The sequence below is a fragment of the Talpa europaea genome (assembly GCF_964194135.1).
Source record: "Talpa europaea genome assembly, chromosome: 9".
In the NCBI taxonomy this organism is placed as follows: domain Eukaryota; kingdom Metazoa; phylum Chordata; class Mammalia; order Eulipotyphla; family Talpidae; genus Talpa; species Talpa europaea.
In genome coordinates this window covers 2,268,798-2,288,078 of record NC_140076.1, presented here as the reverse complement: position 1 = coordinate 2,288,078, position 19,281 = coordinate 2,268,798, and the positions used below count along the sequence as shown (strand labels likewise).

Here is a 19,281-nt window from a genome sequence, read left to right as displayed (position 1 = left end):
ACGAGGAGAAGCGTGGGGGTGATGCCCCCAACTTTGCTAAGAGTGACAGAGTCAGCCTTGTGCTCCCCGGCGCTGCGGCTCTGGAGGACACCTGGGCTGCGGCAGCCACGAGTGTCCCGACCATAAGCAGGCAAGCGCTGGACCTGGGACAGGCAGATGGCGCCCACGTCTCTGCTCCTCCGGGACTGGTGTCCCGCCTGCCGCCTCCCAGGTGGAGAAGAGCCATGACGACTGCAGGTCCAGGGCGACGCGTCCCCAGAAAGCCCCCTGCTTGGGATGAGCGGAGGGAGCAGCAGTGTCTGGGCTAGACTGGCTGGCCAGCTGCCGCTCAGGCAGGAGTCTCCTCACCAGCAGGAGGGCTGCAGCCGAGGCTTAGGTGCTCCTTGCGGGCCGTCTCGCAGGCGCCAGCGTGCCCACGGCTCCCTAGAACCGCTCCGAGAGCCTCTCCTACTGCCCCGGGCTCCAGCCCAGATGGCTTGGAGCCATTAGGAGGCCATTAGGAAGCGCCTGGCCATCTCCGCCGGTGCCCTCGGGAGCCCAGAACCGGGGCAGGGTGCTGCAGGGGGTGGGGGGAGCAGCCCGGCCCTCCCACGGGTGACTCGAAGTCCTGTGTGCCGGAGAGGGAGGGGTGGCCCCAGCTTCCTAGAGCTGCGGCTGCCTCGCCGGGTGTCTGTTTGCACTTTGCTATAATTAAGTGAAAAAAGAAAAGTGCAAATAGGCGCTAAAATAGAGACGTGAGCTCCTGGTGGCTCTGGGCCAGGCGTGTCCCTCTCTGGCCCAACCGCGCCTCCCCACCCCACAGGCTCCCTGGAAGCCAACCTCAGCGCCCACCTGCGCCCCGGGAGCCAAGGGTGCGCCGCCTGGAGGCTCGCTCTCACTAGTGCTCAGGCTCTGGCCGGCCCCACCTGGGTAGCCGCTGGCCTTGCTGGCGGGCCTCTGGTGCCTAAGTCACGCTACTCCGGAGTAGAGGGGCCTGGAAAGCCATCCAGGTGGACCCCGCCCTGGCCGGTCACCCGCCCGCTCATGCGGTTACCAGCGCCGAGGCCCTGGGGGTGGGGGGGTGCACGCTTGCTGCTCAGGGCCGGGGCAGGGGCCGGAGCGCCAGGGCCGTCCTGCGCAGACCTGGAGACACCGCCTCGGCCTTGCGGGCTCCTCGGGGCAGCTCGCTCTGCCGTCCGTGGGTCTGGCCAGTAGGGGAGGACGGGTGGCAGACCATCCTTCGCACAAGCCCTCCCCACGCACCCCGTGCCCACCCCACACTCGCCTGGAACCTTCCCGGGGAGCTGCCTCCCAGCCCTTCCCTCGGGTCCCGGCCTGAGCTGGTTGCCCCCAGGAGGGCAGGTGAGGCTCGGCCCTGCAGGTGTCCTCTCCTGTGCAGGCCCCGGGGTGGTGGGAGCCCCCTGGGAGCCTGCCCTCCACCAGGCTGTGGGGAACGCCCTCTGCCCTGCGGCTTGCGAGCCAAGCCTTGCGGCCATGACCGTACCCTCGGGGTGGTCGAAGCACATAGCCCACGGCTCGCTTGTGCCTGGGGGGCCGCCACGGCGCCCACCACCCTTCGCAGCGCTGATCTGTCTTCCCCATGGCCTCAACTGTTCTGAGGCTGAGTGGGCTCCAGCGGCCCCCGCCCCTGTGTGTGGGTGGCTGGTGGGGGCAGGCACGGCAGCCCTGGGGGTGCTGGCCCCATTGACAGGAAGGGGTAGGGGGAGTCCTGGGCACAGGACTGGTAGGTGGGACCCCGGGGTTCAGACCGGACCGGCCCCCCGGCCTCCAAGGGGAGCGGGGCCAGGCCCGTTTTGGAGCTGAAGAGGCTGTTCCAGAAGGGTCCCGAAATGGCCGGCCATGTCCTGTTGCAGCTTGGGCCACTCCCAGGGCTGCCACAGCCACTGTGAGGCCAGCAGTGCAAGAGGTGCTTCCCGCTCAGCCCACCCCAGGGTGGGCCCTTAGGAAAGGGGTCCCTGGCCAAACCAGGCTGGGAAACCTGACACGAAGGACAGCGGCGTATCTTCCCCGAAGGCTCCAGAACCTGGGCCAGTGTGTGTTGTCAGGGTGAGAGGCCAGTGCCCCTGCACCTCCCAGCCCATTTAGCTGTCGCCCATCAGGATGCTTCATTGCCCTGCAGAGTTGGAGGCCAGGGAGCCCCAAGTCAGTGGTGTGAACACACCACAGTAATAGGACATAAAGCAAGGGGAAACCCTTTTGCCTTTTGGGTTGCTTTTCAAGCCTCTGGCCTTTCTTTTTTATTTTTTTAAAGATTTATTTATGTATCACTGGGGTACAGGCCAGAGGTGTGGGGATGAGAGGATTCCCCAGAGACAGTGGGGAGCAGAACAGGCAGATCCACTGAAATACACTGCTGAGGGGAGCAGCGGGGAGACAGGAGAGGGCTGCTGCGCCATGTGGGTCAGCTTCCTGGCCTGGGATCAAACTCATGCTGCAGTGGCTGAGGATAGCTTCATAGTGCTGAGACTTAACCCCTGTGCCACCAGCGAGGCCCCTGCCTAAGAACAGCAAGAAACCCTCCCTGCTAGAGAGAGGGACGCCTCCGGAGCCCCGAGCAGAGAGGCCAGGCTTGCAGAGCCGGGAGTGGCCTCACATGTGGTGCAGGCTGCTGCCTCCTCCTTTCTCCAGCTCTCCTGCTCTCAGCCAGCCCTCCCCAGGCCCTGACGCCCTATTCCCAACTCCAGGCCCCACATGCTCTGCCCACGAGGTTCCACGACGGGGAGAAGGCCCCTGCTGTCCTAGCCTGGTGCCCTTAACCTTGCGTTCTTGGCCTTTTCAGAGGCAGGGACAGATGGAGCAGGGCCAGGGCCCTGCTACTCAAAGTGGTCCCTGAGCCGCAACGTTCACTGGACACTGGACACTTCGCAACAGTTCTCCAGCCCCACTGGATCAGAATCTGCACTTTCACCCCCGGTGACTCGTGCACGTCGGCATTTGAGCCGCCTGGCCTCGCGCATCCCGCCCGGGTGTGCAGAGGCGGCAGGACGTGGCCGTGTGCTCAGCAGCGGGGGGCTGGCCTGGGATAGCTGAGCTAGAACACTGTTTTCTGGGGCTGCTTCAGGCCAGACTGCATAGGCTCAAGTTCACCGTTAAGTCAGCCAGACACGAAGCCAAGAGGGCCCCGGGGGAGGTCTCCACGTGCCCCGGACTCCAAACAGGAGCCCTCCGCTGCGGGTTTGTCGTTCACACCTGTCATATTCAGGGACCGTTCACACCTGCCATTCAGGGAACCATCTCGGAGAAGGCTGAGGGGGCAGCCTTTGGTGTGACCCGACGTTACACCTGCCGGCTGATGTTCTCTCTGTGCCCGCAGACCACTCGTCTATAAAGCACTTGGGCCCAAAAATAGCCGCTCGGCCTCGGTGTCATTGAGGATGGAGGGCAACCGGCCCATTTCTTTGGCTTTCGGGCATTCTCAAAGTGTCGCCAGGAAATGCCGCCCCAGAGGAATTAGCACAGCTCACTCAGCCCGAATCCGGTGGGAACTTTGTGGCCGGACAGATGGGGCCTCAGAAAAGTCACTTCCTGGTGTGGCCACAGTGACCTCTGCCGGGGCCACGCCGCTTAGCGAAAGGGACGCCGGCCCTGCCCTGGCCGGGCGGCTGGCAAAAACCTGGAGCCGGGCCCACGTCCAGGCTTCGGCCAAGTCCCAGCTGCTCAGTGACTGCCCCCTGAGAAGAGAGGAAGGAGGTGGCAACAGGGGTGGGGGCAGCTGTGCAGACAGGGCGCGCTGCCCACGAAACGGCCACTGCCACCATGCCACCGGGATGGAGCGGCCGCCTGAGGTCGCACAGCGCAGTGTGGCCCCAGGGTCAGGCCATTCAGCTGGCGTTCGGGCCAGAGCACCCACCGGACCGTGTCCTTCCTCGCCCCACTTGGCTTCAGGCCTCCCCTCCAGGCCCTCAGCTGTGTTTTCACTTGAGTCCCTGCCAATCCCAGGCTTGGCACTCCACCTGCCGTGGAAGGTGGGGGGCCGGGCCTCCATGCCCACCACGCAGGACCTCCTTCCTGGGCACCCCAGGGGCTCTGCCATTCAAGGCCCCCTCGTCCCTTGCAGCACTTTGGCCGAGGTTACTGCCCAGGCCCGGGAGGGGGAGTCTCTGCCCCGAGGGCGGCCCCCGCCCCCCCCACGGCCACTTCTGCAGCTAACCACTTCTCTCTGGTCCGCAGCCCGAGACCGAGGACGAGAAGAAGCGTTTTGAGGAGGGCAAAGGGCGGTACCTACAGATGAAGGCGAAACGCCAGGGCCACGCCGAGCCGCAGCCCTGAGGCCCTCCCGCGCGGGGCCTGGCCAGCGCCCGCAGGGGCCCCAGCTCGTCTCCCAGATGGTCCCCCTCGGCCAAAACCCCCTTCACGTTGAGAGCTGGTGTCGTGCGAAGTACTTGTCTCACGGTGTTAACCTTCACTCCTGGAAACCTACACACCAAAGCTTTATTTATATCCGTCCAGTGTCAGTGCTCCACAGCGTTGTCCCCGCCGCCGCCAGAGCCTGCCCCGGAGCCCCGGGACACTCGAGCGGGCTGCACATTGGGGGGCATCCAGCACCACTAATAAAGCTGCTGTTTGGCTGGACCTCGGTTCTGCGTGGTCCTTTATCTTTGACTGGCGTGGGGGGGTGGGGCCCTGCTTCTCCCCCTGCTTGCGGGCTGGGCCGCTGCCTTCCTCCCTGGCTGCCGACCCACGCCACACTGCCCTAGGCCTGATGGCCCAGGGCTCCAGGCCCCTGGCCCTACCCAGCACCTCCCTTGCCCTGTGTGGGGCTTATGCAGGAGGCCAGTGCTGAGCCTTGGGTGAGGACTCAGGGTGTGTGGAAAGAGGCAAATTCAGCAAGTGGGAACCCCGTCCTCAAGAGAAGCAGCCCCCACACCCACACCTTGGCCTTGGGGAGTCAAGGCAGGAATTCTGCTGGAAAGACCCTTCTGGTCCCCAATCCTGAGCTAGACATGACATTCCCCCAGGCAGTGCAGCAGGGCAGGGGTGGGATGGCTTGCGGGGCGTGAGGGCGTGTGTGCACATCTGTGCCCTGTGTGCACACCTGTGTGAGCCCCTGGTCCAGCAGCTGCAAATGAAACGGCTGCCGAGGCCACTGCAGGGTCCAGGTCCCACCCTGGCTGAGAAAGACCCCTTGCCCAGCGTGCCACTGGTACCCGAGAGTGTTTCCGGCCCAGGCTGCCCCCAAAGCCTGGATGTGGACACGGTGGTCCACAGCTGCGGCCTCGAATAGGTCCCCGGGCCCAGAGCCAGAACTGCTCCAGATGTGCAGACACCGCCCGAGCTTCAGAATCCACCTGGGCAGCCTGTCAGGGCTATTTCCTGCCTGGGGGGGGGGGCGGGCGGGGCTGGGCGGGGAACCAGCTCACCCTGGGCTGGGAGCAAGGCGGCCTGCTCCGCGGGGCAGCCTAACGTAGGTCTATGAAGCCAGACTGGTGACACGGGTCCCAGCAGTTGCCCGAGCCTGGGACGCTTGGAGGCTTGCCGGAGAGAGCCAGGGGAATGGCCCCAGCCTCCTATACCCTGCAAGAGAGGCTGGGGACCCTCTGGTTTAGTCCTGGCTTAACCCTCATCCATGTTTGGTGAGCCAGGCACCTAAGACCCCCTCCCAGAGCAGATGGGAAGAGCCCAGGGCTGGCGAGCACGACGCAGGACCCCGTGGCCAGCTAGACTCAGGGCAGGCACCAGGGCAGGCCCCGGTGCGGAGCAGGCGGCTTCCACAGGCCGGGCGGTCCCTCTGCCAGCCGCCAGCGGCGTGGCCCAAGGTTCTGCACGGCTGAATTGCTTGTGTTTCCCTTGAAACACACTGGGCCACCAGTCACCTGGCTAGTCTCCCACTGCCGTGGCCTGTGTATAACCAGGTCTGTCCGCACAGGGCACCGAGCGGCACGGAGGGCCCTGAGTGTCCAGAGCAACACCAGGGGGGCCTGCCCTGGCTCCCCAGTCCCAGCCCCACGGTCTCATTGGGGAGCCTTTCTAGGCAAACACCTGTGTCTCACAGGACTGAATGACCTGAAGGTCCACCCAGGCCCCAGCACTGCTCCTGGGGGATGCGTTGGTGCCAGGGGATGCAGGAGCCAGGTCCAGGAGCGCATGGGCAGATTGGGCTGCGTTTGCCTGGGGCCTGGTGGAGATGGGTGGGGCCCCCCTTCCTCTGGACACAGGGCTGCCCTCGCCGGCTTCCCCCAGGGAAGGGCCGTGCTGTGCTGGGCCGGAGTGGCTCTGAGGCCTTGTGCCCGGGTGTGTGGGGGCCCTGGCTTCCCAGAGGCAGGAAGGGCCACTGTCCTGCGGGCCAGGCCCCTCTCCCTCCCCTAGGGGTCTGCCGAGGCCCCCATCCCAGGTAGTTATCTGCCCCCCAGATGCCCCTCAGCGGGTGGGTGGCAGCCTGAGCCCTGACAGGGGTGGGGGCGGGCAGTGCTGAGGGAGGGAGGGGACAGGGCCGGGGTGACGGTGGCAGACCCCTGGCGAGCCCCCAAGCTTCAGGGAGAACGTTCCGAGCCCGGCGAAGGGGCAACCACAGGTGGCCCCTTCACTTAATTCCCCAGGACACCCCGGGGCCCGGGTGAGCTTGAACCCTCCTCGGCCCGCGTCAGCCGCTCGCCCTGGAGTCGCCGCTCCTCTGGCCTGGGGTCCTCTCCACGCGCCCCCATTGCTCGCCTCGGGTGCGGCTTCCTCGGAGGCCCCAGACCCCGCTCCTTCCACCCCGCCCCGGGCCCCGGGGTCCGAGGGCCCCCGAGCGCGGGCCTGGGTCGCCCCCGGGAGGCTCCGGGGCGCCGGGACCGCGGGCGGCAGCGCGGGCGGCGGGGTCCGGCCCCGGGGCGCGCCCGCGGCGGCGCGGGGGGCGGGGGGCGGGGCGCGCGGGCCGAGGGGCGGCGCGCGGCACCCGCAGAGGCATGCGCCCTGCTCCGCCCCCCGCCCCCGCCCGCCCCCGCCCCCGCCCCGGCCGCGGGCGCAGCACCGGCGCGCGCCGAGTCCGCGGCGGGCGGGAGGGAGGGCGGCCGGGCGGGGCGGCGGGCGAGGGAGCGCCGGGCTCGGGCGCCGCCGCCAGGATGCCCCGGCCCGCGGGCCGCGCCGCCGCCAGCCACCCCCGCGGCCCCCGGCGGCCCGCGCTCGGCCGGGGGGCGCGGGAGCCGCGGCCGGAGCCGCAGCCGGAGCCGGAGGCGGGAGCAGCGCGCAGGAGCCCCGGGCGCCCGGACGCAGCGTGAGCGCCCCTGCCCGGGCGGGGGGCGGGGGGCGGGGGCGCCGCCGGGGGCTCGGCGCGGGGTGTCCGCGGGCTGGCGCCGGGGTCCGGCCGGGCGGCGCGCCTCCCCCAACTTGGGGACCTTCGGGGCAACTTCCTGGGGTCCGGCCCCCTCCCCGCCCCGCCTCGGGGCCCAGCGCCGCCCCGGCTGGCTTCCGCGGAACGGGGTTGGCTGGTCTGGGGGCCCCGGGCTCCCCCTGTCCCGGGGGCGGGGGCGCCGGGGTCCGCAGTCCCGCCGGCCTGCGGCTCCCGGGGTCGCCCCGACGCGCCCTCGGGGCTGGGCAGGGCTGCGCCGGGCGGGCGGGCGGGCGGCGGGGTGGGCGCGGGGCGGGGGCCGGGGCGGGGCGGGGCGGGGGGCGCCGGGGGCGGGGTCGGCGGGCGGGGGGCGCCGGGGGCGGGGTCGGCGGGCGGGGGGCGCCGGGGGCGCGGGGCTGCGCTGCGCCCCGGGCGGCGGCCGGGCCTGGAGCCCTGCGCGGCGGCGGCGCGGACCCGCGCGAGCCCGCCGGGCGCCGTCAGTCGAGCCCGGGGAATCCTTTCAAGTTCTGGGTTCTCTTTGTTGCGCAATCGAGCCCCGGGGCCCCGCGGCCTCATTGGCCCGCGCCCGTGACGTCACGCGCCGGCCCCGCCCGCGGACCCCGCGGGGCGAGTTTTCTGGGCCGGGGTGAGGCCCGCGGCTTCGCCTCGGGGCGCCGGGGAGGAGGCGGGGGACTGCGGTGTCTGGGGAGGGGGCGCCCCACCTGCAGTGCCGCGGGCGCGCCTTGGACAGGACGCGGGAGACACTCCCCAGCAGGGGGCGGGAACCCCCGGGGTGCGGACCTGCCCCCGACGGCCAGAGCCCGCGGGGCGCTCCTGGGGTGAACGCGCAGCCGCTGTGAGCCCCGCTCCGCTCCGCCCGCAGGAGGGGGCGCCGCTGCTCCCGCATAGCCAGCCGTCTCCAGGCATCGGGCACCCGGGTCCACTCCCCACCAGCCCGGGGACCCACCTCCCCCATCCCAGCACCCCCAGGCTCAGGAGTCCCGGCCCCCACCCGCCTGGGCTCCAGGGCCTCCCTGTTCCCAGCTGCAGGGCGGGCACAGTGGTGGGACCCCAGCACCCTAGGGTTTGAGTGTCCAGGACTTTCATGTCCGGCCCGCAGGCAGGAAGGAAACAGCTTGGAGGAATGGTGGACCTCTCCCCGCCTCTGCCTGAGCAGCGCTGCCCTGGGGATGCTGGCAGCTCCCGTCGCGTGCAGCCCCGGGGGACGCCCGCTGGGAGGAGGGTGCCTGCTGACAGGAGGTGCGGCCCCCTGCACCTTGGCCCGCCCCTGTCCCCAGAGCGGCGCCTGCAGTCAGACCCTTGGCTAGGCCGCCGGAAGAACTGGCAGCTAAGGCCTCGTGCGTTGGAGCCCGGGACGCCGCCCCCCAGTGACTGACATGCAGGCAGAAGCTGGGGTCACGGGGTGGACAGCACCTGTGGGGCATCTGCGGGAAGGCCCCCCGCCTGTGGGCACACCAGCGGGCCGGGTCCTGAGCTGGGCATGTGATGCGGCATCTGCACGTCCAGCGCCAGCAGCACCCACACTGCCTGCTGCGGGTCTCCGAGGCATCCCCCTTCCCGGCCCCACATTCTGGTTGGGGTACCTGTCCCCGTGTGTCTGAGGGTCCCCCCACCTCCAAGCTCAGTGTCTGCCCTTAGAGCCAGCACAGCCCTGCCAGTGGGAAGGGCGGCGCGGAGGACACGTGTCCCGGGCCTGCTGCGTCTGGCTCCCCGGAGGCCTTCCCCGGCCCGGAGGCCTTCCCCGGCCCAGCGCCCTGTGAGGCCCGCGCGGTCCAGGCCAGATCACAACTGAGGAAACTGAGGCCCGCTTGAGTCAAGCAGTAGCTGGTGGGGAGCCGGGGTGGAACCAAGCGGTTCTTTACCCCACTCTGTGGCCGCGGGGTGCTGTGTGCTGAGGTGGGTGGTTGGCTGGACACGGGGGGATGACAGGGCCACGCTGGGCAGGTGGGAGGGGAGGCTGCCCTGCAAAGTGGAAACCTACTGTTTAGGAAGCACCTCCCCTGGCCCCAAGCATCCCCCCAGCTCTGAGGAGGCCCTTGAGGGGCACTAGCTGGTCCAGAATAGATTCCTCCCCTGTCAGGGGTCTGGGCAGGCCCACTCGGGGGCACAGCGATGAACGAGACTGTCCTCAGAGGTCCCTCGGTGTCCAGAGCGGCCAGGCCACACACACAGGGAGAGCGCAGCCTGCCGCCGGCACCAGGGGCTGGCGGTGACCGCCCCATCCCAAGCTGGAAGCCGTCCCTGAGGGTCATGTGGCCGGTCTGCCAGGACAGGGCACCTCCCGGACATGTGCCTCCTGCCCGGTGTCTGCGCTCACGCCCACGGGCGGTCAGCGCTTGCTCCTCGGGCCCAGGTCTACTCCCTGGCTGTCTCCAGGCCCAGTGCCCAGGGCATTGGAGCAAAATGCCGACTTCCCCAAAGCACCCTCTTGGGTGACACCTGGGGCTTTCAGAGATGAGGCATTTGGCCACCCCCGGCCCTGGCGAAAGCATCGCCGCCCATGACGGAGGAGGAGGGTGTGGTTGCCAGGACGGCCGGTGGGCTGGAGCTTCATTTGACCCTGTGGTTACGCCAGGCAGGTCTGGGCATGGAGGCCAGCTGGGGGTTGACCCACACAAAGCAGGCTGCCCTTTCCCAGGGGGACTTGAGAGAGGCCACCAGCCCCCCCACCTCTCGGGCGAGGTTCATGGCTTATCCTCCCGGATCAAAGGGTGGCAACAGGGCTGGTTCTGGGGCCAGGCCAGGGCACATGTGGGGCAACCATGCCCCGTGGGCCCAGCCTGCCCGGTCTCTGAGGATGCAGGTGGCCTGGAAGGAAGCCCAGATTCCACGCCTTGGCCAGCAGGGGGTGGGGGTGAGGGGACACGCACCCCTCCCCTCCCCTGGGTGCCAGGGTCATGGCAGGAGGCCCCGGAGTGCAGAGGTGGGCAAAGCAGCCCATCCCCGGCCAGAACCGGGCAGGTCATGGACCTCCGCCCCTCCCACTCCCAGGAGCCCCAAGAGCTTCACGCTGTGCCCAGAGGGTCACTGGGTGTTCACTGCTCCCCCACTGCAGGTGCTCGCGCTCCCTGGCGTCCCCCGGCTGCTGCGTGTGAGGGCTGCTGCCCCCCGCCGAGGCCTGGCTCCCAGGAGGATGCCCGGGCCGCCGGCCAGCTCCCGTCTGCACCATGAGTGAGGAGCGGCGGCTGCCGGGCAGTGCGGTGGGCTGGCTGGCATGTGGCGGTCTCTCCCTGTTGGCCAACGCCTGGGGCATCCTCAGCGTGGGTGCCAAGCAGAAGAAGTGGAAGCCCCTGGAGTTCCTGCTGTGCACGCTGGCGGCCACCCACATGCTGAACGTGGCGGTGCCCATCGCCACGTACTCCGTGGTGCAGCTGCGGCGGCAGCGCCCCGGCTACGAGTGGAACGAGGGCCTGTGCAAGGTCTTTGTGTCCACCTTCTACACCCTCACCCTGGCCACCTGCTTCTCCGTCACCTCGCTGTCCTACCACCGCATGTGGATGGTCCGCTGGCCCGTCAACTACCGGTGAGCTCCGGGCCGCGTGGTCACTGGGCTCTCGGTGGGGTGGGGGTGGGTGGCGGAACCCGGAGCCACCTGGTGCCCTTGCATGTGCCTTTGCGGGGTGACAGTGGCCCCAGTGGAGAGCTGGGGGCGGCAGGGAGGCCCCGGAGGGGCGGCAGGTTGCCGGGGCCCAGGCCCCCACAATGCTGACTGGGCCGTGACTGTGACATACTGGGGGGCGGGGGTGGTTGGGGATGGGGGGGCGGAGGAGGCCCATGAGTGACCCCGGGTCGCCCTGTCCTGCCCTGTCCCGTGCAGGCTGAGCAACGCCAAAAAGCAGGCGGTCCACACGGTCATGGGAATCTGGATGGTGTCCTTCATCCTGTCGGCGTTGCCGGCCGTGGGCTGGCACGACACCAGCGAGCGCTTCTATGCCCACGGCTGCCGCTTCATCGTGGCCGAGATCGGCCTGGGCTTTGGTGTCTGCTTCCTGCTGCTGGTGGGCGGCAGCGTGGCCATGGGCGTGGTGTGCACGGCCATCGCCCTCTTCCAGACGCTGGTGGGACAGGTGGGCCGCCGGGCTGACCGCCGAGCCTTCACCGTGCCCACCATCGTGGTGGAGGATGCACAGGGCAAGCGGCGCTCCTCCATCGACGGCTCTGAGCCCCCCAAAACTTCGCTGCAGGTCACGGGCCTGGTGGCCACCATTGTCGTCATCTACGACTGCCTCATGGGCTTCCCCGTGCTGGTGGGTGAGACCGTCAGGGACCCGGCTCTGGGGCGGGCCCGGGGCTGGCACACACCAGGCTGCACGGGGCAGAAGGGAGGGGCCCTTGTCACCATCCCCATTTTACAGATTTGGGGACCCAGGTTCTGAGAAGTAAAATGACCCTCCTGAAGTCGGGCAGCCGTGGGGAGACTGGAACCCATGTCAGGGGACCGCCGAGCCTGGGTCTTTGTGCCATGCTGCCTGGGGGGCACAAAAAGGGGGTACTGTGCCCACCAACTTTCCGGAGGGTCCAGAGCCCAGGATGGACGCAGGGCTCAGCGGGACAGGACTGGCTCTGGTTCTGAACTGGGAGGCAGGGCAGGCCTGGGATTCTGCTGCATGGTCAGACTTGATCCCAGCAGCCGAGGAAGGTCCTGCCCAAAAGGGTCCAGGATCACCAGGGCTGCCTGGGCCCTGCCTGCCTGGCTGCACCCTGGCCTGGCCGTGACCGCCGTCTAGACTCACTCCCAAGCCCTTCTGCCCGCAGAGCTGCAGTCCAGCCCCCAAGGTCTGGAGCAGGACAGGCAGGGGCCCAGGACAAGGGCTGGCCAGGAGCTTCCTCCAGACAGCTGGGCAAGGCTGTGTTCCTGGACTCTCGCCAGACATGAGCCCCAGCAGGGGCCTAGTGGGCTGGGGAGCTGCTCGAATGCAGCCCCGGCCACCTGCTGCCCACCCCGGTGGCCCAGGCCCACAGGGTCTCAGGTCCACCCTGTGTGTGATGGGAGCCGGGGCCCCCGTCCCTGCGCCGGGGGCGAGGGGACATTTGAGCAGTGTCAGATCCAGACAGGCGGGAGGCCCTCCTGCCTCTCCAGGCCAGGGTGCTGTTGGGGAGCCCGCACAGACGTCGGCCTTCCCCTCACCCTGGGAGGTGCGCCCAGCCATTTCACAGAAGGAGAACGTGCGCCCCCTAGAGGCTGAGCACCGTCCTGCCGGCTGACAGGACCAGGGCGGTTCTGGGGTGCGGTTTTCGCTCTGATGGCAGAGTGCTCCGTGTCACTGGGCAGGGAGCCAGGGCCCTGGGCAGTGACCCAAAGGCCACCTGGCCGAGCCCTCTGATCCTTGGACGCTTTGATTTTCTTCCTCTGGAGTCTGAGGCCTAGACCCCGAGCCAGGGCAGGTGGGGGAGGCCATAGGCCATGGAGGACCTAGGCAGGGGAGGGCGATGGCTGAGGCTCGAGAACTGTTAAAATTGAGACCTGGTTCACCAAGCCTCTAACCAAAGGGGGGGGGTATCCTATGGCCCTGCCCTACTCCCCAGGCATTAGCGGGGTCACGGGAGAGGGTGCCCAGCACGCTGCAGCCTCTACACACTCAGGTGGTCACCAGCTGGGGTCCCGCGGTTCTCCGTGGGCAGGGGCTCCCACTCCTGCCCAGTGCTGTGGGCCGGGTGCCCCTGGCAGGTGGACATCAGCCCCACCACTCAGAGCAGAGGCTGGGGGGCGGGGGGTGGTGGTGCCAGGATCCCCTGGCCCAGGCCGAGCCCTGTGCCCACAGGTGGTGAGCTTCAGCAGCCTGCGGGCGGACGCCTCGGCACCCTGGATGGCGCTGTGTGTGCTCTGGTGCTCGGTGGCCCAGGCCCTGCTGCTGCCCGTGTTCCTCTGGGCCTGTGAGCGCTACCGCGCCGACCTCAAGGCCGTCTGGGGGAAGTGCGTGGCCCTCATGGCCAACGATGAGGACTTGGACGATGATGAGGATGGCCTGAGAGTGGCCCCCCGAGAGTGTAAGTTGTGGGTGAGGTCAGAGGGGTTGGGGGGGGTGACAGCTATCGGGTAACCAACCCATGGAGAGAGGGACGCCCCATTCTCAATTGCTAGATACCCCTTGTGTTCTCCCCCAAATGTACTGGGACCCCTAAAAGACCCCAGCCTGGTGTCCCTTGGGGCACTTTCATGCCCACTTAGCTGCCCCGGGCAGTACCAACTTCAGGGATCCCCAGCAGACGGCCCCAGGGGCTCCTAGCCCAGGTCCTGTCTCCTTCAGCAGTAACAATGCCACCAAGGGAGCTCTTGCTACATGCCAGCCAGCATCAGCCCCCGTGTGCCCCCCAAGCTCCCAGGGTAACCTCAGATCCCACCCCTACAGATAAGGTCACTGGCTGGGTGTGACCGCCGGGTCCCACAGCTGCAAGGTGGCACGGCGGGGTCTGAACCAGGACCCTAGCCAGCCTCTGCCCTGTGTGTGTCTGGGGTGGGGGGTGCCCAAGACTTGTTCCAGGAGGCCCCCAGGTTCCCCAGCTCCAACCCTCCGCCCGCCTGCAGACACCAGCCTGGAGGGTGGCATCCCCACCGACCTGGTGTTGGAGCGCTCCCTGGACTACAGCTACGGGGGCGACTTTGTGGCCCTGGAGAGGATGGCCAGGTACGAGCTGTCTGCGCTGGAGGGGGGCCTGCCCCAGTTCTACCCGCTGCGGCCCCTGCAGGAGGACAAGATGCAGTACCTGCAGGTAGGCGCGGCCCGGGCGTTCCTCTCTGGGCACCCCGCCCCCCTCCCTTGTCCCCAGTGCTCTGGGGGAAGCGCCGGGTCCTCCTATGTCCTGGGCGGTGCCGAGGGCGGGAGAGACGGTCGCCGGCCCCAACCCCCGCGGGCCAGGGCCTCCTCCTTGGCCGGGGCCGCCCTGAGGGCAGGCCACCCTTCCCGGGGCGTCCGCGGGCCAGGGCCCCCGGCTGACCGCGGGTCCCCGCAGGTCCCGCCCACGCGGCGCTTCTCGCACGACGACGCGGACGTGTGGGCCGCCGTGCCCGGGCCGCTGCCCGCCCTCCTGCCGCGCTGGGGCTCGGGCGAGGACCTGGCCGCGCTGGTGCTGCCCCCCGGGCCCGACCGGCGCCGCGGGAGCCCGCTGGCCTCGGCGGAGGACGCGCCCCCGTTCCGCCCGCGCCGCCGCTCCGCGGAGAGCCTGCCCGCCGCGCGCCCCCCGGCCCTGGACGGCGGCCCGCGCCCTGCCCCCGGCTCGCCCCCCGGCAGCCCGCGCCGCCGCCCCGGGCCCGGCGCGCGCTCGGCCTCGGCCTCGCTGCTGCCCGACGCCTTCGCGCTGACCGCCTTCGAGCGCGAGCCACAGGCGCTGCGCCGCGCGCCCGCCGCGCCCGGGCCCTTCCCGGCCCGCGCCCCCGGCCCCGGCCCCGCCGGCGCGCGGCCCCCCGGGGAGGCGGCGCCCCATGGCAGCGGCGCGCAGCGGAGCCCCGGGCCGCGCCTGAGCGCGCGCGCGCACGCCGGGACCCTGCGCACCGCGCGGAGCGCGTCGTGGGGCGACCCGGGGGGCCTGCGCGCGGCCGGCGGCGACGGCAGCACCAGCAGCTTCCTGAGCTCGCCCTCCGGGTCCTCGGGCTACGTCACGCTGCACTCGGACTCCCTGGGCTCGGCGTCCTAGGGCCCGTCGGGGGCTCCGGGCCGGCGGGGGCCAAAGCACCAAAGACGCCGCCCTGGCCCTCCCCGAGCCCGGGACAGGCCGGCGCGGGGCCCGGCTGCGGGGCCCGGACTTGCGCCCGCCCTCCCGGGGCCACAGGGCGGCGGGGCCGGGCCAGCGGGCCTGGCTTGCAGGAGCGGCCGCTGCCCGGAGGGCCGCAGAGTGGGGGGTGGGGAACCCGAGCCGGGGCCGCTATCGCGGGGAAAGGCCCCGCGCTGGGGGAGAGGCCCCCCCACTGCGTCCTGCCGCCTCGCTGCACCTCACTCGCACCGCGGGGGCAGCGGCCGTGGGTCTCTAAGCACAGGGTCTTCAGCCCCCAAACAACCTCTGAGCAGGGCTCTGGCCCGTTCTGCCTCAGTTTCCCCATCTGTGATGAGCAGGTGACCACGTTAACTCTCAGGACTGCTTGGAGAAGTCGCCTGCCCCGGGCAGCGCCTCAGATGGCCTGGGGTCCTCTGTGGGTCAGTCTGCAGGGTGTGGCTCTAGGCCTGAGCCGCGCACTCAGTGCCCCCAGCTGAAGCACAACCCATCAGCACCCTCACCTTTGGCACCAGACCTCCCTGGACCGCCATAGCTTCCCCACCTGCATTGCTCTGCCACCACTGCCACTCCCACGGCCAGCCCCCTGGGTGGCTCCCACCCTGAGGGACCTGGGTGCAGGGTGGAAAGGGCTGAAGCAAGCAGGAAGCAGGGGTGGGCCTTCCTGTGCCAGCTGCCCAGCCCTTGCTTCTCTCCTGGCCAGAAAGGGGTCCTGGCTTACAGGCCTCCTGGGTCTTGGTGAGCGTCCTCTCCCCTGAGGACAGAGCTCCTCTTTGCTGCCGTCCTGGGCAGACCCCTTGCAGGCTCGAGCTTTACCACGTGTGTGGGGAGGGTGCGGGGGGGGGTGACTGGGGAGCACCTGTTACCTTGAACTGGAGGGACAGGGCAAACGCTGTCCTGCCTCTATGCTGTGGCCCCACGCAGGAGAGGATTTGGGGGGCGCGAGCAGGCCTGCACCCTGTTCCTCTTGCTCTGCAGCTGGGGTTACAGAGCTGCCTCTGCCCTTCGGGCTGCCAAGCCCACCTCCTCGCCATCCAGACAGGTCCCAGCCCAGGAGAGGCAAAGGGACCAGGGAGGGTAGCCTCGGCCTCGGAGGCCCCCTGCAGATCCTGGCCGTGGGGTAACTTAGGGGGTGAGCTGGCCCACAGGTGAGCCAGATGGGGGTGCTGTGTCCAGCCCTGGCCAGTGATGCTGAGCCTTCAAGGACTGACATGTCATACGGGGGCAGAGATCACCAGCTCGCCACTGTCACCCCTTCAGACTGGCCCACTGTCCCCTTGGGGTTTCACCTTCATGTCCAGTGGCAATATTTGCAGGAGAACCTGGTCCCCCAAAGCCCCTCCAGTTCTGGTTTTCACAAAATTGAAGAGGAGGGAGGACCTCAGTGGAGGATGCTGGGGGCCTGGTGCTCCCTCTCACTTTGTCCAGCCTCCAGACCAGTTGGCTGCGTTGAAAAGCAGCTTGACCCCGGGCTCGCTGTGCATGGAGCTGTCTTCAGGCCACGTCTATGCAGAGCTGGGGATCTGTTTGTAGTTTTTTTGACAACTGAGCATTTCTCTACTGTACAGAATCCAATAAAAACGTCCTCACGATTTGCACCCGGCATTGCTAGGCTGGTTTCATGGCAACACCCTTCTGAAGCCTACCTGGAGCGGGGCAGCTGCGCCCACACCTCTCTCCCTCAGGGCCCTGAACCCCTCCGCTGGTGTCCGGTTCCTCTGGGTCTGACATGTGCGGACCCTCTCCCGACGAGGGGGATGGGCACGGAGCAGCGCGAAGCCCCGAGTCCAAGTGGCAGCCCCTGGGGTGTCTTCAGGCCTGCCAGCCCCCTTGCGGGTGTTTTAAAAGACCGAGAAAGGCAGGACCTGGGGGCGAGGCACCTGTGACATTTGCGCAGACGTTCGCCCCTCTCCGCGCTCCCGCCTGGAGTCAGGAGGCTGCACCCCGGGTCCGCAAAGCAAGATCGCCACCTGGTGGGCCAGAGAGGAGGTAGCCCCCCCACGACCGCGCAGGGGGGAGCGGCACTCGAGAGGCGGCCCCAAGACCGCACTGCGCGCACCCCGGCTGCGCCCGCGCGGGGCAGTCCTCTGGCCGAGGTGGGGGGCCGGGGCGTGGAGGGTCGCTCGCCCCACGGCCTGGCCAGGACGGGTTTAGGGCGCGGTCCAGGCAGGGCAACGCCGAAGGGGGGCTGTGTCCATAGAGAGTGGCCATAGGGGGGCAGAAAGGAGCGCCCGGGTAGGCACGGCGGGAGAAACCAGAACCTTCGCGGTCTCTTACCCACTTCACAGGCCCCGCTGTCTTTATTGAGAATTTCAAGCAGGTGGAGGAGGAGCTGGCACCCCAGGCGGCCCCGCGGGCCGGCGCCCCATGCAGGGGGCCTCGGGGGAGACCCTGCCGGGCGCGCCCCACCACGAAGTCCGGGCGCAGCAGCCGCCTCCTGGGGAGAAGGGGCGGCCGCCGAGGGGCGCGGGTTCCTGGCGGCCCGGAGTTCGCAGGCCGGAGCGCTGCGGCCGGGTGGGGCGCCGCGCGGGGTCTCTGTGGAGGGCGCGAGGGGCCCTCTCCGCGCGAGGAGCCGGGCCCGCCGCGGCCGCCCTTGGCTGGCTGGGCCGTGCGCGGGGTCCCTCCCGAGCGGGGCGGGGCGCGGGGGGAGCCGGGCAGGGCCTCCCTCTCGGCGGGGCGGGAGCCGGGGCCGGCTGGGGACCCCGCGGCGCGGGGCGGGTCTTCCGAGGGGGCCGGGCCGGGCGCGCGGAGGGGCGGGGGCCGGGGCGCCCGGCGGGGCTGGGCGGGGGCCCGTCGCTGGCGGGGCGGGGCCGGCGCGCTTTGTGCCGGTGGGAACCGGGCGTCCCCGGCCGGCTGAATGGGCCGGGGCGGGGCAGCGATTCTCCTCGCTGCCAGGGGTCCGCTCTGGCCGCTGCGGGCGGGACCTTCCCAGCGCGCGGGCCCGGGGGGCGGGGCGGGGCGGGGCGGGCGGCCTGCTCGGGGCCCCTGGGAAAAGGGCGCGCCCTGGACGTCCCCGGCCGGCCCCGCTGGAGGGTGGGGGAGGGAGGGTCCCGACGGCAGCAGGGGCTGCGGGAGCGAGGGCTGGGCCGCGCCGAGGTGCCAGGCCCCGGCTGCCCGAGGTCCGGTGTCCCCGCCCGGGCGGGCGCGCCCGCAGGAACGGACGACGGGGGGCCCGGCCGTCCCCCCGGGGCGCCCGGACAGCCTCCAGGCGCGCCGAGCAGCCGGGGCCCCCCCCGCGCCGGCGCTGGCCTCACCAGGGCCGCCACACGTGCAGCCCGGGCCGCGGGCTCTCGGCGCAGCGGGGCGACGCCGGCGGGGGCGCCGGGACGCGGGTGGACGCGCCGGGGAGCCACGGGGGCGAGGGCCGGGAGCCGCCCGCAGCGGGGCCGGGACCCCAGACGGCCGGGGCGCTGGGGGCGCGCGGCGCGGCCGCCTCCCGGCCGGGGCCGGCGCTGTCCATGGTGCTGCCGCCCGCGCGCCCGAGCGCCAGGGGCCAGCGCGCGCCGCCGCCGTCCTCGCCGCGCCGCGGGAGCGGGCCCAGGCCGGGCAGGCAGCCGCGGAAGCCCGACGGGTGTTCCGCTCCGCTGGGGACCGGCCAGAGCCCTGGGGAAGGGGCGGCAGACAGAAATGGGGGGGTGGGGTGGGGAGAGTAAGAGAGGGGGGTGAAGGGGGAGATGGGGCAGAGAAGTGTGGAGAAGGGCGGGGGAGAAGCGACCTAAAGGTCTCCCCGCAGGGTCCAGACCTTCACCGGCCCGGATCAAAGCTCCACAGCCAGCGACCTGGCGCCCCTCCTCACCCAGCCACCCCCGCCCTGAAGTTCCCCGCCAGTCCCTCCCCTCTCCGCCTGGACTCCCGCGCTCCGGGTTGCGCGTCTCTTCGCCCCCCACCCTCACCCCCACCCCTGGGACCTTCTCTACCTTGCACTGCGTGCTGAAGGCTTTTCATGTACTTGACGCTCAGCTCCAGTATGTCCGCCTTCTCCAGCTTGCGTTTCCGGATCTGCAGCCCGTGAAAAGGGCCCTTAGCCGGGGACTTGGGTCGGTTGGAGGGGATGAAGCTTGGATCGCGTCACCCCCACCACCACCACGGCCCCCCGTCTCACCTGGTGGGAGTAGTGTTTCTCCAGCAGGGACTTGAGTTGTTCCAGCGACACATTGATGCGTGCCCGGCGCTTCTTCTCCATCAACGGTTTGGAGATCTGTGGGTGAACAGCCATCAGAACACAGGACTATGGCCCTCTCGCCTCCGGGCCCTGCAGGGCCTGGGCAGGCCCCCACCCTGCGCCCCTCAAGACCCCCAACCTTGCG

At 70.0% G+C, this 19,281-nt stretch overlaps 3 protein-coding genes across 4 annotated transcripts in view; 2 read left to right on the top strand and 1 right to left on the bottom strand.

Moving 5' to 3' along the window:
• ACOT7 (acyl-CoA thioesterase 7) overlaps nucleotides 1–4,487 on the top strand; it is a gene marked incomplete at its 5' end in the record, with an annotated part of 69,016 nt that extends 64,529 nt beyond the window's left edge. The window contains one exon of the mRNA XM_084241512.1: nucleotides 4,171–4,487. Within this exon, the coding sequence (XP_084097638.1) occupies nucleotides 4,171–4,269 (99 nt within the window). The 3' untranslated portion in view covers nucleotides 4,270–4,487. The remainder of the gene's footprint in view (nucleotides 1–4,170) is intronic.
• Nucleotides 4,488–10,434: 5,947 nt separating this feature from the next.
• On the top strand, nucleotides 10,435–14,899 carry GPR153 (G protein-coupled receptor 153; the record flags this gene model as incomplete). Of its 2 annotated transcripts, none has more annotated exons than XM_084241998.1 (5): nucleotides 10,435–10,790; nucleotides 11,085–11,514; nucleotides 13,030–13,222; nucleotides 13,794–13,978; nucleotides 14,219–14,899. In XM_084241998.1, the coding sequence occupies 5 exons, from the start codon at nucleotides 10,435–10,437 to the stop codon at nucleotides 14,897–14,899; spliced, it is 1,845 nt and encodes a 614-aa protein (XP_084098124.1). The 2 variants fall into 2 exon arrangements, with proteins under 2 accessions (XP_084098124.1, XP_084098123.1); XM_084241997.1 differs by having other exon boundaries at nucleotides 13,794–14,065.
• Nucleotides 14,900–18,224: 3,325 nt separating this feature from the next.
• On the bottom strand, nucleotides 18,225–19,172 carry HES3 (hes family bHLH transcription factor 3; the record flags this gene model as incomplete). The annotated part of the gene is made up of 3 exons (XM_084243845.1): nucleotides 19,077–19,172; nucleotides 18,892–18,973; nucleotides 18,225–18,577 (listed from the first exon to the last, which is right to left on the bottom strand). Exons 1-3 carry the CDS (start codon nucleotides 19,155–19,157, stop codon nucleotides 18,225–18,227), a joined length of 516 nt encoding a protein of 171 aa, XP_084099971.1. The 5' UTR covers nucleotides 19,158–19,172.
• Between the last annotated feature and the right edge of the window lie 109 nt (nucleotides 19,173–19,281).